This window comes from Melozone crissalis, unplaced genomic scaffold (genome assembly GCF_028551555.1).
Source record: "Melozone crissalis strain CALT ecotype California unplaced genomic scaffold, PUWL_Pcris_2 ptg000712l_1, whole genome shotgun sequence".
Classification (NCBI taxonomy): Eukaryota; Metazoa; Chordata; class Aves; order Passeriformes; family Passerellidae; genus Melozone; species Melozone crissalis.
In genome coordinates, this window is record NW_026536370.1 from 25,147 (window position 1) to 39,903 (window position 14,757).

General features: G+C 58.3%; 1 protein-coding gene across 1 annotated transcript in view; it reads left to right on the forward strand.

The window, feature by feature from the left end:
• Nucleotides 1-14,324, forward strand: part of PRR12 (proline rich 12) — a gene marked incomplete at its 3' end in the record, with an annotated part of 37,469 nt that extends 23,145 nt beyond the window's left edge. The window contains 11 exon segments of the mRNA XM_054295414.1: nucleotides 1,011-1,111; nucleotides 1,114-1,350; nucleotides 8,830-8,946; nucleotides 10,704-10,834; nucleotides 12,191-12,281; nucleotides 12,399-12,520; nucleotides 13,997-14,030; nucleotides 14,032-14,082; nucleotides 14,084-14,125; nucleotides 14,224-14,265; nucleotides 14,267-14,324. Coding sequence (XP_054151389.1) covers nucleotides 1,011-1,111; nucleotides 1,114-1,350; nucleotides 8,830-8,946; nucleotides 10,704-10,834; nucleotides 12,191-12,281; nucleotides 12,399-12,520; nucleotides 13,997-14,030; nucleotides 14,032-14,082; nucleotides 14,084-14,125; nucleotides 14,224-14,265; nucleotides 14,267-14,324 — 1,026 coding nt within the window.
• Between the last annotated feature and the right edge of the window lie 433 nt (nucleotides 14,325-14,757).

Consider the following 14,757-nt stretch of genomic DNA (forward strand, 5'->3'; position numbering starts at 1 on the left):
TGGATCTCCATGACCCTTCCAGGACCTTCCAGGAGTCGCCATTACCCTTCCAGGACCTTCCTAATTTTTATTTTATTTCTCTTTCGCAGCCGCCCCCCCCCCCCCCCTCCCCCCGCCCCCCCCGGAGCCCCCCCAGCCCCGGGGACCCACACAGGGACCTGCCAGGACCTGCCAGGGGCTCATGGGGACCTTCCAGGGTTACATACGGACCTGCCAGGACCTGCCAGGGGCTCATAGAGACCTTCCAGGGTTACATAGGGACCTGCCAGGACCTTTCACGGGTTCATGGGAACCTTCCAGGGTTACATACGGACCTGCCAGGACCTGCCAGGGGCTCATGGGGACCTTCCAGGGTTACATACGGACCTGCCAGGACCTTTCACGGGTTCATGGGGGCATTTTAGGAATTGCCAGGAACCTTCCAGGACCTGCCATGTGTCCATAGGGACCTTCCAGGGTTTCATGGTGACCTTCCAGGACCTGCCAGGGTTGCATAGGGACCTGCCAGGACCTTCCATGGGATCATGAGGACCTTCCAGGGGTTCATAGAGACCTGCCAGGACCTGCCATGTGTTCGTAGGGACCTTCCAGGGTTTCATAGGGAGCTTCCAGGACCTGCCAGGGCTTCATCAGGACCTACCAGGGGTTCATGGTGACCTTCCACGTGTTCATAGGGACCTGCCAGGACCTGCCAGGGTTCATAGGGACATGCCGTGGGTTCACGGTGACCTTCCAGGACCTTTCAGGTGTTTATGAGGACCTTCCATGGGTTCTTAGAGACCTTTCAGGACCTTCCAGGTGTTCACGGGGCCCTTCCAGGACCTGCCAGGGGTGCATTATGACCTGCCAGGACCTTCCAGGTGTTCACGAGGACATTCCAGGACCTTCCAGGGGTTTCACGGCGACCTTCCAGGACCTGTCACGGATCCCCGTGACCCTTCCAGGACCTTCCAGGGGTCCCCGTTACCCTTCCAGGACCCGTCTAACTCTGTTTCGTTTCTCTTTCGCAGCCGCCCCCCCGCCGGAGGATCCCCCCCCCTTCCCCTCCCCCTCCCCCCCGCCCCCCCCGGAAGCCCCCCCCAGCCCGAGCCCCCCAGCCCCTCCCCCCCCTCCCGCTCCCCACCCCTCCCCCCAGCGCCGCCCCCGCCCCCCGCGGGGTCCCCGAGCCCCCCGGGGGGGGTCCCCGGAGCCGCCCCGAGCCCCCCGAGCGCGCCCCTGCACCTGGCGCAGAAGCAGGGCACGGCCGCCGTCTGCGGGGACACCAGCGACGAGGAGGAGAGCGGCGGGGAGGGCATCTTCAGGGAGAGGGACGAGTTCGTGGTGCGCGTGGAGGACATCCCCGCGCTCAAGGTGGGACCGGGATAGACTGGGAGGGACTGGGATAAACTGGGATAAACTGGGAGGGACTGGGATAGACTGGGAGGGCACTGGGAGCACTGGGGACAGCAGTGACGAGGAGCAGAGCGGGCAGAGGGCATCTTCAGGGAGAGGGACGAGTTCGTGGTGCGCGTGGAGGACATCCCCGCGCTCAAGGTGGGACCGGGATAAACTGGGATGGGACTGGGATAAACTGGGAGGTGAACTGGGAGGGACTGGGATAGACTGGGAGGGACTGGGAGGCACTGGGATGGATAAACTGGGATGGACTGGGATAAACTGGGAGGGGACTGGGAGGGACTGGGAATAAACTGGGAGGGACTGGGATGGGACTGGAATGGCACTGGGAGCACTGGGGACAGCAGTGACGAGGAGCAGAGCGGGCAGAGGGCATCTTCAGGGAGAGGGACGAGTTCGTGGTGCGCGTGGAGGACATCCCCGCGCTCAAGGTGGGACTGGGACCGACTGGGATGGGACTGGGATAAACTGGGATAAACTGGGATAAACTGGGAGGCAAAGCGAGGGGAGTGGGAGGCACCTGGAGTGAGGCCGTGGCACTGAGAAATGGACTGGGAGGCCACTGGGAGAGATGTGGAGAGTACTGGGAGGCACTGGCAGAGACTTGAGGACACTGGATGGACTGGGATAAACTGGGATAAACTGGGAGGGACTGGATGGACTGGAATGGCACTGGGAGCACTGGGGACACCAGCGACGAGGAGCAGAGCGGGGCAGAGGGCATCTTCAGGGAGAGGGACGAGTTCGTGGTGCGCGTGGAGGACATCCCCGCGCTCAAGGTGGGACTGGGATAGACTGGGAGGGGACTGGGATAAACTGGGAGTGAACTGGGAGGGACTGGGAGGCACTGGGAGCACTGGGGGACACCAGCGACGAGGAGGAGAGCGGCGGGGAGGGCATCTTCAGGGAGAGGGACGAAGTTCGTGGTGCGCGTGGAGGACATCCCCGCGCTCAAGGTGGGACTGGGATAAACTGGGAGGGACTGGGATAAACTGGGATATACTGGGAGTGAACTGGGAGCACTGGGGACAGCAGTGACGAGGAGCAGAGCGGGCAGAGGGCATCTTCAGGGAGAGGGACGAGTTCGTGGTGCGCGTGGAGGACATCCCCGCGCTCAAGGTGGGACTGGGATAAACTGGGAGGGACTGGAGGGACTGGGAGTGAACTGGGAGGGACTGGGAGGGCACTGGGAGCACTGGGAGCACTGGGGACAGCAGTGACGAGGAGCAGAGCGGGCAGAGGGCATCTTCAGGGAGAGGGACGAGTTCGTGGTGCGCGTGGAGGACATCCCGCGCTCAAGGTGGGACCGGGAATAAACTGGGAGGGACTGGGAGGGACTGGGAGGCACTGGGAGTGAACTGGGAGGGACTGGGATAAACTGGGAGTGAACTGGAGGGACTGGGAGGCAAAGGCGAGGGGAGTGGGAGGCACCTGGAGTGAGGACATGGCACTGAGAAATGGACTGGGAGGCCACTGGGAGAGATGTGGAGAGTACTGGGAGGCACTGGGAGAGACTTTGAGGACACTGGGATGGACTGGGATAAACTAGGATAAACTGGGAGGGACTGGGATAAACTGGAGGGGACTGGGATAAACTGGGAGTGAACTGGGAGTGAACTGGGAGGGACTGGGAGGGACTGGGATTAGACTGGGATGGACTGGGAGCACTGGGACAGCAGTGACGAGGAGCAGAGCGGGCAGAGGGCATCTTCAGGGAGAGGGACGAGTTCATGGTCAGGGTGGAGGACATCCCCGCGCTCAAGGTGGGACTGGGACCGACTGGGATGGGACTGGGATAAACTGGGAGTGAACTGGGAGGGACTGGGAGGGACTGGGATGGACTGGAATGGCACTGGAGCACTGGGGACAGCAGTGACGAGGAGGAGAGCGGCGGGGAGGGCATCTTCAGGGAGAGGGACGAGTTCGTGGTGCGCGTGGAGGACATCCCCGCGCTCAAGGTGGGACTGGGATAAACTGGGAGTGAACTGGGAGGGACTGGGATGGGACTGGGAGGGACTGGGATGGGGACTGGGAGGGACTGGGATATACTGGGAGGGCACTGGGATAAACTGGGAGGGACTGGGATATACTGGAAGGGCACTGGGATAAACTGCGAGGGACTGGGAGGCAAAGCGAGGGGGAGTGGGAGGCACTGGGAGAGATGTGGAGAGCACTGGGATAAACTGGGGGAGACTTTGAGGGCACTGGGATGGACTGGGATAAACTGGGAGGGGACTGGGATGAACTGGGATGGGACTGGGATGAACTGGGATGGGACTGGGAGGGACTGGGATATACTGGGAGGGCACTGGGATAAACTGGGATGGACTGGGAGGTGAAGAGAGGGGAGTGGGTGGGGGCACTGGGAAGGACTTCAGGGCACTGGGAGTGAGGCCGTGGCACTGAGAAATGGACTGGGAGGCACTGGGAGAGATGTGGAGCGCACTGGGAGAGACTTTGAGGGCACTGGGATGGACTGGGATAAACTGGGAGGGACTGGGAGGCAAAGCGAGGGGAGTGGGAGGCACCGGGAGAGATGTGGAGAGGCACTGGGAGGCACTGGGAGAGACTTTGAGGACACTGGGATGGACTGGGAGGGCACTGGAATAAACTGGGAGGACTGGGATGGACTGGGAGGGGAGTGGAGGAGACTGGGAGTCACTGGACATCAGGATGTGACACTGAGGAAGGGGGACTGGGAGGCACTGGGAGAGACTTTGAGGGCACTGGGATGGACTGGGAGGCACTGGGATGGACTGGGAGAGACTCCACTCAAGGAGCTGGTGTTCAACTGGGATTGAACTGGGATTGGACTGGGATTGGACTGGAATTGAGCTGGTGTTTAACTGGGATTGAGCTGGGACTGAACTGGGGTTGAACTGGGGTTGAGCTGGGATTGAGCTGGGGTTGTACTGGATTGGACTGGAATTGAGCTGGTGTTAACTGGGACTGAACTGGTGCTGAACTGGGATTGAACTGGTGTTTAACTGGGATTGAGCTGGGGTTGAACTGGGACTGAACTGGGGTTGAACTGGGATTGGACTGGGATTGAACTGGAGTCGAACTGGGATTGAGCTGGAGTTGAACTGGGATTGAGCTGGGACTGAACTGGGATTGAACTGGGATTGAACTGGAGTTGAACTGGGATTGAGCTGGGGTTGAACTGGGACTGAACTGGTGCTGAACTGGGATTGAACTGGTGTTTAACTGGGATTGAGCTGGGGTTGAACTGGTGCTGAACTGGGATTGAGCTGGGATTGAACTGGGATTGAACTGGGATTGAGCTGGGATTGAACTGGGATTGAACTGGAGTTGAACTGGGATTGAACTGGGATTGAACTGGGATTGAGCTGGTGTTTAACTGGGATTGAACTGGGATTGAGCTGGTGTTTAACTGGGATTGAGCTGGGGTTGAACTGGTGCTGAACTGGGATTGAGCTGGGATTGAACTGGGATTTGAGCTGGTGTTTAAACTGGGATTGAGCTGGGGGTTGAACTGGGATTGAACTGGGATTGAACTGGGGGTTGAACTGGGACTGAACTGGGATTGAACTGGGATTGAACTGGAGTTGAACTGGGATTGAACTGGGATTGAACTGGAGTTGAACTGGTGTTTAACTGGGATTGAACTGGAGTTGAACTGGGATTGAACTGGGATTGGACTGGGATTGAACTGGAGTTGAACTGGGATTGAACTGGGATTGAATTGGGATTGAACTGGGATTGAACTGGGATTGAGCTGGGGTTGAACTGGGATTGAACTGGGATTGAACTGGGATTGAGCTGGGGTTGAACTGGGATTGAACTGGGATTGAACTGGAGTTGAACTGGAATTGAGCTGGTGTTTAACTGGGACTGAACTGGTGCTGAACTGGGATTGAACTGGTGTTTAACTGGGGTTGAACTGGAGTTGAACTGGGATTGAACTGGATTGAACTGGAGTCGAACTGGGATTGAGCTGGGGTTGAACTGGGATTGAACTGGGATGAGTGGGGATTGAACTGGGATTGGACTGGGATTGAACTGGAGTTGAACTGGGATTGAACTGGGACTGAACTGGTGTTTAACTGGGGTTGAACTGGGGGAATTTGGGGGGTCTTGGGTTTGGGGGTGGTCTGGAGGAAGGAGATTTGGGGCAGAATTTGGGGGATTTGGGGGTTCCTGTGACCCTGAATGGCTCTGGGTGGCTCTGGGTGAATTTGGGGTGAATTTGGGGTGAATTTGGGGTGAATTTTTGAGGGAATTTCGGGGGATTTGGGGCATCCTGTGACCCTGAATGGCTCTGGATGGCTCTGGGTGAATTTGGGGTGAATTTTGGGGTTCTGACCCCCAAATCCCCCCCCCCAGCTGGCGCTGCAGACGGGCCGGGAGCCGCCGCTTTTGGGGGATTTTTGGGAGATTTTGGGGATTTTCTGTGGCTTTTTGGGATTTCTTTGGCTCTGAATGGGTCTGGATGGATTTGGGGTAAATTTGGGGGTGAATTTTGGGGTGAATTTTGGGGGATTTTGGGGTTCCTGTGACCCTGGATGGCTCTGAATGGGTCTGGATGGATTTGGGGTAAATTTGGGGTGAATTTTTGGGGTTCTGACCCCCAAATCCCCCCAAGCTGGCGCTGCAGACGGGCCAGGATCTGCCATTTTTGGGGAATTTTGGGGGGATTTTGGGGTTCCTGTGACCCTGGATGGCTCTGAATGGGTCTGGATGGGTTTGGGGTGGATTTGGGGTGGATTTGGGGTGAATTTTGGGGTGAATTTTTGGGGGATTTGGGGCATCCTGTGACCCTGAATGGCTCTGGATGGAATTTGGGGGTGAATTTGGGTGAATTTTGGGGTCCTGACCCCCCAAATCCCCACCCCCCAGCTGGCGCTGCAGACGGGCCGGGGAGCCGCCGCTTTTGGGGGATTTTTGGGAGATTTTGGGGATTTTCTGTGGCTTTTTGGGGTTTCTTTGGCTCTGAATGGGTCTGGATGGATCTGGGGTAAATTTGGGGTGAATTTTTGGGGGATTTTTGGGGGGATTTTGGGGTTCCTGTGACCCTGGATGGCTCTGAATGGGTCTGGATGAATTTGGGGTGGATTTGGGGTAAATTTGGGGTGAATTTTTGAGGGAATTTCGGGGGATTTTGGGGTTCCTGTGACCCTGAATGGGTCTGGATGGATTTAGGGTGGATTTGGGGTAAATTTGGGGTGAATTTTGGGGTGAATTTTTGGGGGGATTTTGGGGTTCCTGTGACCCTGGATGGCTCTGAATGGGTCTGGATGGGGTTGGGGTGGATTTGGGGTAAATTTGGGGGTGAATTTTGGGGGTGAATTTTTGGGGGATTTGGGGCATCCTGTGACCCTGAATGGCTCTGGATGGCTCTGGGTGAATTTGGGGTGAATTTTGGGGTCCTGACCCCCAATTCCCCCCCAGCTGGCGCTGCAGACGGGCCGGAGCCGCCGCTTTTGGGGGATTTTTGGGAGATTTGGGGGGTTTTCTGTGGCTTTTTGGGGTTCCTGTGACTCTGATGAACCTGGGTGATTTCGGGTGGATTTGGGGTGAATTTGGGGGTGAATTTTGGGGTCCTGACCCCCCAAATCTCCCCCCCAGCTGGCGCTGCAGACGGGCCAGGATCTGCCATTTTTGGGGGATTTTTGGGGGATTTTGGGGTTCCTGTGACCCTGGATGGCTCTGAATGGGTCTGGACGGGTTTGGGATGGATTTGGGGTAAATTTGGGGTGAATTTTGGGGGTGAATTTTTGGGGGATTTTGGGGTTCCTGTGACCCTGGATGGCTCTGAATGGGTCTGGATGGGTTTGGGGTGGATTTGGGGTAAATTTGGGGTGAATTTTGGGGTGAATTTTTGGGGGATTTGGGGCATCCTGTGACCCTGAATGGCTCTGGATGGCTCTGGGGTGAATTTGGGGGTGAATTTTGGGGTCCTGACCCCCCAAATCCCCCCCCCCAGCTGGCGCTGCAGACGGGCCGGGGAGCCGCCGCTTTTGGGGGGATTTTTGGGAGGATTTTTGGGGATTTTCTGTGGCTTTTTGGGGTTTTCTTGGCTCTGAATGGGTCTGGATGGATTTGGGGTAAATTTGGGGTGAATTTTGGGGGATTTTGGGGGGATTTTGGGGTTCCTGTGACCCTGAATGGCTCTGAATGGGTCTGGATGAATTTGGCGTGGATTTGGGGTAAATTTGGGGTGAATTTTTGAGGGAATTTCGGGGGATTTTGGGGTTCCTGTGACCCTGAATGGGTCTGGATGGATTTAGGGTGGATTTGGGGTAAATTTGGGGTCAATTTTGGGGTGAATTTTTGGGGGATTTGGGGGTTCCTGTGACCCTGAATGGCTCTGGGTGGCTCTGGGTGAATTTGGGCTGAATTTGGGGTGAATTTGGGGTGAATTTTGGGGTTCTGACCCCCCAAATCTCCCCCCCAGCTGGCGCTGCAGACGGGCCGGGAGCCGCCGCTTTTGGGGGATTTTTGGGAGATTTTGGGGATTTTCTGTGGCTTTTTGGGGTTTCTTTGGCTCTGAATGGGTCTGGATGGATTTGGGGTAAATTTGGTGGTGAATTTTTGGGGGATTTTGGGGGGGGATTTTGGGGTTCCTGTGACCCTGGATGGCTCTGAATGGGTCTGGACGGGTTTGGGGTGGATTTGGGGTGAATTTTGGGGTGAATTTTTGGGGGGATTTTGGGGTTCTGTGACCCTGGAATGGCTCTGAATGGGTTCTGGATGGGTTTGGGGTGGATTTGGGGTAATTTGGGGTGAATTTTTGGGGGATTTTGGGGGGATTTTGGGGTTCCTGTGACCCTGAATGGGTCTGGACGGATTTAGGGTGGATTTGGGGTGAATTTGGGGTGAATTTTGGGGGTCCTGACCCCCTAAATCTCCCCCCCAGCTGGCGCTGCAGACGGGCCGGGAGCCGCCGCTTTTGGGGAATTTTGGGGGTTTTCTGTGGCTTTTTGGGGTTCTGTGACTCTTGATGAACCTGGGTGATTTGGGTGGATTTGGGGTGAATTTGGGGTGAATTTGGAGTGAATTTTTGGGGGATTTTGGGGGGGATTTTGGGGGTCCTGTGACCCTGAATGGCTCTGAATGGGTCTGGATGGGTTTGGGGTGGATTTGGGGTAAATTGGGGTGAATTTTTGAGGGAATTTCGGGGGATTTTGGGGGTTCCTGTGACCCTGAATGGGTCTGGATGGATTTCGGGGTGATTTGGGGTGAATTTGGGGTGGAATTTTGGGGTCCTGACCCCCCCAAATCCCCCCCCAGCTGGCGCTGCAGACGGGCCGGGAGCCGCCGCTTTTGGGGGGATTTTGGGGGTTTTCTGTGGCTTTTTGGGGGTTCCTGTGACTCTTGATGAACCTGGGTGATTTAGGGTGGATTTGGGGTGGATTTGGGGTGAATTTGGGGTGAATTTTGGGGTCCTGACCCCCCAAATCTCCCCCCCAGCTGGCGCTGCAGACGGGCCGGGAGCCGCCGCCCATCTGGAGGGTGCAGAAGGCGCTGCTGCAGAAATTCACCCCCGAGATCAAGGACGGGCAGCGCCAGTTCTGCGCCACCAGCAACGTGAGCGCCGCCCCAAAAAACGCCCCCGAAATATCGGGGGCACCCCCAAAAAACATCGGGGACGCCCCCAAAAAAAAAACCCCAAATCTCTGGGATAACCTCGAGGTGAAAAATCCCGCCCAAACCTGGAGTGTGGCACTAAAATCTGAGATTTTCCCCCCCCAAAAAATCCCAAGATTCCCTTAAAATTGGGGAGATTTGGAGCTTCCTCTGAAATTTTGGGGTGCCCCAAAAATGGAGGGACCCCAAAAAGTACCCCAAAAATCGGGAGGATAACCCTGAGGTGAAAACCTCGCCGCAAACCTGGGATGTGGCACTAAATCTGAGATTTTCCCCTAAAAAACTTTAACTTTTCCCTCAAAATGGGGGATTTGGGAGCTTTCTCTGAATTTTGGGGTGCCCTAAAAATGGGGGGACCCCAAAAAAACCCCCAAAAACTGGGGGGACCCCCCTGAACTTGAGGGAGCTGGGGAGACCCCTCCCAAAAACCCCAAAATGTTGAATCCTGACCCAAAAATGGGAATTTTGGGGTCCCTGGGGGAATTTTGGGGTCCCTGGGGGAATTTTGGGGGGAATTTTGGGGTCTCTGAGGGGATTTTGGGGTTCCAGGGATGGTTTTGGGGTGGATTTTGGGGCATTTTGGGGTAATTTTGGGGATGTTTTTTTATTTTTGGGATTTTTTGGGATGATTTTTGGGGGGATTTTGGGGGTAATTCTGGTAGGGATTTTTGGGGGATTTTTGTTTGGGATTTTGGGGGGTAATTTTGGAGGATTTTGGGGAATTTTTTGGGGATTTTTGGGGGTGCCCCTGACCCCCCATTTTTGCCCCTCCCCCCGCAGTCCCTGGGCTATTTTGGGGACCCCAAGCACCAAAACCCAAATTTGGGGACCCTGGGATGGTTTTGGGGTGGATTTTGGGGTAATTTTGAGAGGATTTTTGGGGGTAATTTTTGGGGTATTTCTGAGGATTTGGGGGTAATTTTTTTTGGGGTAATGTTTTGGGGTAATTTTTTGGGGTATTTTTGGGTGATTTTTCCGAGATTTTTGGATTTTGGGGTAATTTTATGGAGTAATTTTGGGGGTAACTTTTTGGGATTTCTGGGAATTTCTGGGGGATTTTTGGGGTAAGTTTTTTGGAATTTTGGTGTTTTGGGGTAATTTTGGGGGGGATTTTTGGGGTAAATTTTTTTGGGGGGATTTTGGGGTGCCCCTGACCCCCCGTTTGTGCCCCTCCCCCACAGTACCTGGGGGTACCTGGGATGGTTTTGGGGTGGATTTTGGGGGTTTTTGGGGGAATTTTGGGGGGATTTTTCGGGAAATTTTGGGGGTAATTTTTGGTGTCGTTTTGGGGTAATTTTTTGGGGGTATTTTTGGTTATTTTGGGGTGCCCCTGACCCCCGTTTTTGCCCCTCCCCCCGCAGTACCTGAGGTGGTTTTGGGGTGGATTTTGGGGTATTTTTGGCTAATTTGGGGGGATTTTTTTTTTTTTTTTGGATAATTTTGGGGGTAAATTTTTGGGGGTATTTTAGGGGATTTTGGGGTTCCCCTCACCCCCATTTTTGCCCCTCCCCCCCGCCGTACCTGTGGGTACCTGGGGGTGGTTTAGGGGTGGATTTTGGGGGATTTTTTTGTGTATTTTTGGTTAATTTTGGTGAAGTTTTGGGGGGTTTTTTTGGGGGGGATTTTTGGGGATTTTGGGGTGCTGAGGATTTTGGGGTGCCCCTGACCCCCCGTTTTTGCCCCCCTGCCCCCCGCAGTACCTGGGCTATTTCGGGGATGCCAAGCACAGGTACCAGCGGCTCTACGTCAAGTTCCTGGAGAACGTCAACAAGAAGGATTACGTGAGGGTGTGCTCCAGGAAACCCTGGCACCGCCCCCTGGCGCTCAGGTACACCTGGGCACACCTGGGCACACACCTGGGCACACCTGGCACACCTGGGTATACACCTGGGCACACCTGGGTACACCTGGGCACACCTGGGGACATGGGGGATAGTGAGGGTGTGCTCCCAGAAACCCTGGCACCGCCCGCTGGTGCTCAGGTGGGCACTGGGATACACCTGGGCACACCTGGGGACACACCTGGCACACCTGGGCACACACCTGGCACACCTGGGCACACACCTGGGCACACCTGTAGGCACACCTGGGGCACACCTGGGCACACATAGGGGCACCTGGGCACACCTGGGCACACCTATGGCTACCTGGGCACACCTGGGGCACACCTGGAATTATCTGGGCACAACTGTGGGCACACCTGGGCACACCTATGGGTACCTGGGCACACCTGGGGCACACCTGGGCACACTTAGGGACACCTGTGGGTACCTCGGCACACCTGGGCACACCTGTGGGTACCTGGGCACACTTGGGCACACCTGTGGGTACCTGGGCACACCTGGGGCACACATGGGCACACCTGGGGCACACCTATGGCTACCTGGGCACACCTGGGGCACACATGGGCACACTTAGGGACACCTGTGGGTACCTGGGCACACCTGGGGCACACCTGTGGGTACCTGGGCACACCTGGGGCACACCTGGGCACACTTAGGGACACCTATGGGTACCTGGGCACACCTGGGGGCACACGTGGGCACACTTAGGGACACCTTATGGGTACCTGGGCACACTTAGGGACACCTGTGGCTACCTGGGCACACCTGTGGGGGCACACCTGTGGGTACCTGGGCACACCTGGGGCACACCTGGGCACACCTTAGGGACACCTGTGGGTACCTGGGCACACCTGGGGCACACCTGGGCACACTTAGGGGACACCCTGTGGGTACCTGGGCACACCTGGGGCACACCTGTGGGTACCTGGGCACACCTGGGGCACACCTGGGCACACTTAGGGACACCTGTGGGTACCTGGGCACACCTGGGGCACACCTGTGGGTACCTGGCACACCTGGGGCACACTGGGCACACTTAGGGACACCTGTGGGTACCTGGGCACACCTGGGGCACACCTGGGCACACTTAGGGACACCTGTGGGTACCTGGGCACACCTGGGGCACACCTGGGCACACTTAGGGACACCTGTGGGTACCTGGGCACACCTGGGGCACACCTGGGCACACTTAGGGACACCTGTGGGTACCTGGGCACACCTGGGGCACACGTGGGCACACTTAGGGACACCTATGGCTACCTGGGCACACCTGTGGGGCACACCTGTGGGCACACCTGGCCACACCCCCCTCTAACCCCTCCCCTCCCCCCCCCCCACAGGAGGACAGCCGCACCCCAAGCCCAGCGCCCCCAAACCCCCCTCCCCCCCCCCAAGCCCGACCCCGCGGACAAACCCCAAAAAGCGGAGAAAGCCCCGAAAACGGGAGAAACCCCAAAAAGCCGAGAAACAGCCCCGGAGCGAGGCCGCCCCTCCCCCCCCCGCCCCTCCCGCGGGGCCCCCCCCGGGCCCCCCCCGGCCCCCCCCAAGGCCAAAGCGAAGCCCCCCAAGGTGAAGGCGGAGCCCCCCCCCAAAAAGAGGAAAAAGTGGCTCAAGGAGGCGGCGACGACGTCGGAGTCGGAGTCCAGCGGGGACCCCCCGAGCGAGGAGGGGTGAGCAACGGGGGGGACCCCGAATTGGGGGAGGGGGGGCACGGAGTTGGGGGAGGGGGACCCGGAATTGGGGAGGGGGGACCCTGAACTGGGGAGGGGGGCATGGAATTGGGGAGGGGGGCACGGAATTGGGACCCCCGAATTGGGGAGGGGACCCCCCCAGCGAGGAGGGTGAGAACAATGGGGGGGACCCTGAATTGGGGAGGGGGACACAGAACTGGGGAGGGGGACCCCGAATTGGGGAGGGGGGACACGGAATTGGGGAGGGGGACACAGAATTGGGGAGGGGGACCCCGAATTGGGGAGGGGGACACGGAATTGGGACCCCCGAATTGGGGAGGGGGGACACGGAATTGGGGGAGGGGGACCCCCAGAGTGAGGGAGGGTGAGAATGAGGGGGGACCCCAAATTTGGGGAGGGGGGCACGGGTTTGGGACCCCCAAATTGGGGAGGGGGACATGGACTGGGGAGGGGGACAGCACATTTGAGAGGGGGGAGCCCAAACTGGGGAGGGGGGGCACGGGATTGGGACCCCCAAATTGGGGAGGGGGACCCCCCCAGCGAGGAGGGTGAGGAACGGGGGGGGACCCCAAATTGGGGAGGGGGACACAGATTGGGGAGGGGGCATCCCCAGAGCGAGGAGGGTGAGAACAATGGGGGGACCCCGAAATTTGGGGAGGGGGACACCCCGAGCGAGGAGGATGAGAAACAGTGGGGGGAGACCCCCAAAATTTGGGGAGGGGGGACACGGACTTGGGAGGGAGGGGGACCCCAAATTTCGGGGTCTCCCCTTAAAGGGCCAGCGCTCCTTTAGAACAGGGGCGTGTCTCCAACTTGTGGGGCGGGGTGGTTTTTCCCTTTTTTGGGGGTGGGCGTGTCCCTGTGCCCCTCCCCTTAAAGGGCCAGCATTCCCTTAAAAGGGTGTGACTCTCAAAGGGGCGTGGCTCCCTTAAAGGGGCGTGGCTCCTAAAGAGCCCACACTCCCTTTATAATGGGGGGTGTGTCTCTGACTTGTGGGCGGGGGTTTTCCCCCTTTTTTGGGAGGTGGGCGTGTCTTCCCTTAAAGGGCCAGCGCTCCTTTATAATGGGGGTGTGTCTTCAAACTTGTGGGTGGGGTTTTTCCTCCCTCCTTTTTGGGAGGTGGGCGTGTCCTTGTGCTCCTCCCCTTAAAGGGGCCCACACTCCTTTGTAACAGGGGCGTGTCTCCAACTTGTGGGTGGAGTTTTTTCTCCCCTTTTCGGTGGGTGGGCGTGGTCTTCCCTTAAAGGGCCAGCACTCCTTTATAGCAGGGGTGTGTCTCTGACTTGTGGGCGGAGGTTTTTTGCGAGGTGGGGTGTGTCTTCCCTTAAAGGGCCAGCACTCCTTTATAACAGGGGGCGTGTCTCAGAGTTGTGGGGCGGGGTTTCCCCCCCCCTTTTCGGGGTGTGGGGCGTGTCCGGTGCGCCCCTCCCCTTAAAGGGGCCGTGTCCGGCAGAGCGGGCCCCCGCCGGGGCGGGTGCTGAACACGCGGGGCCATGAAGGAAATGTACCGGAGCTACGTGGAGATGCTGGTCAGCACCGCCCCTGGACCCTGACATGATCCAGGCCCCTGGAGGGACACCAACGGTGAGCCCCCCCCCCCCCCCCCCCCCCCCCACACCCCGGGGACCCCCCCAAAAATCCGCCCCAGCCCCCCCCCCTGACCCCCTCGGTGCCCCCCCCAGATGAGCTGTACCTGCCCCCCCATGCGGAAAATCGACGGCATCCCTCAACGACCACAAGAAGAAGGTGCTCAAGAGGGTGACGCTGAACCCCAGCCTGCAGGGTGAGGGGGGGAGCTGTGGGGCTGGGGGTGACCTGTGGGGCTCAGGTGACGTGGGGGGGCCCCACGGTGACCTCTGTGGTGTCCCCTGTGGTGTCACTGAGCGCACCTGTGCTCACCTGTGCCCACCTGTGGTGGCCCTGTGGTGGCCCTGTGCCCACCTGTGGTGTCACTGAGCTCACCTGTGCCCACCTGCACTCACCCTGTCCCCCACCTGTGGTGTCACTGAGCTCACCTGTGCCCACCTGCACTCACCTGTCCCCCACCTGTGGTGTCCCTGTGCTCACCTGTGCCCACCTGCACTCACCTGTCCCCACCTGTGGTGTCACTGAGCTCACCTGTGCCCACCCTGCACTCACCTGTCCCCACCTGTGGTGTCCCTGTGCTCACCTGTGCCCACCTGCACTCACCTGTCCCCACCTGTGGTGTCCCTGTG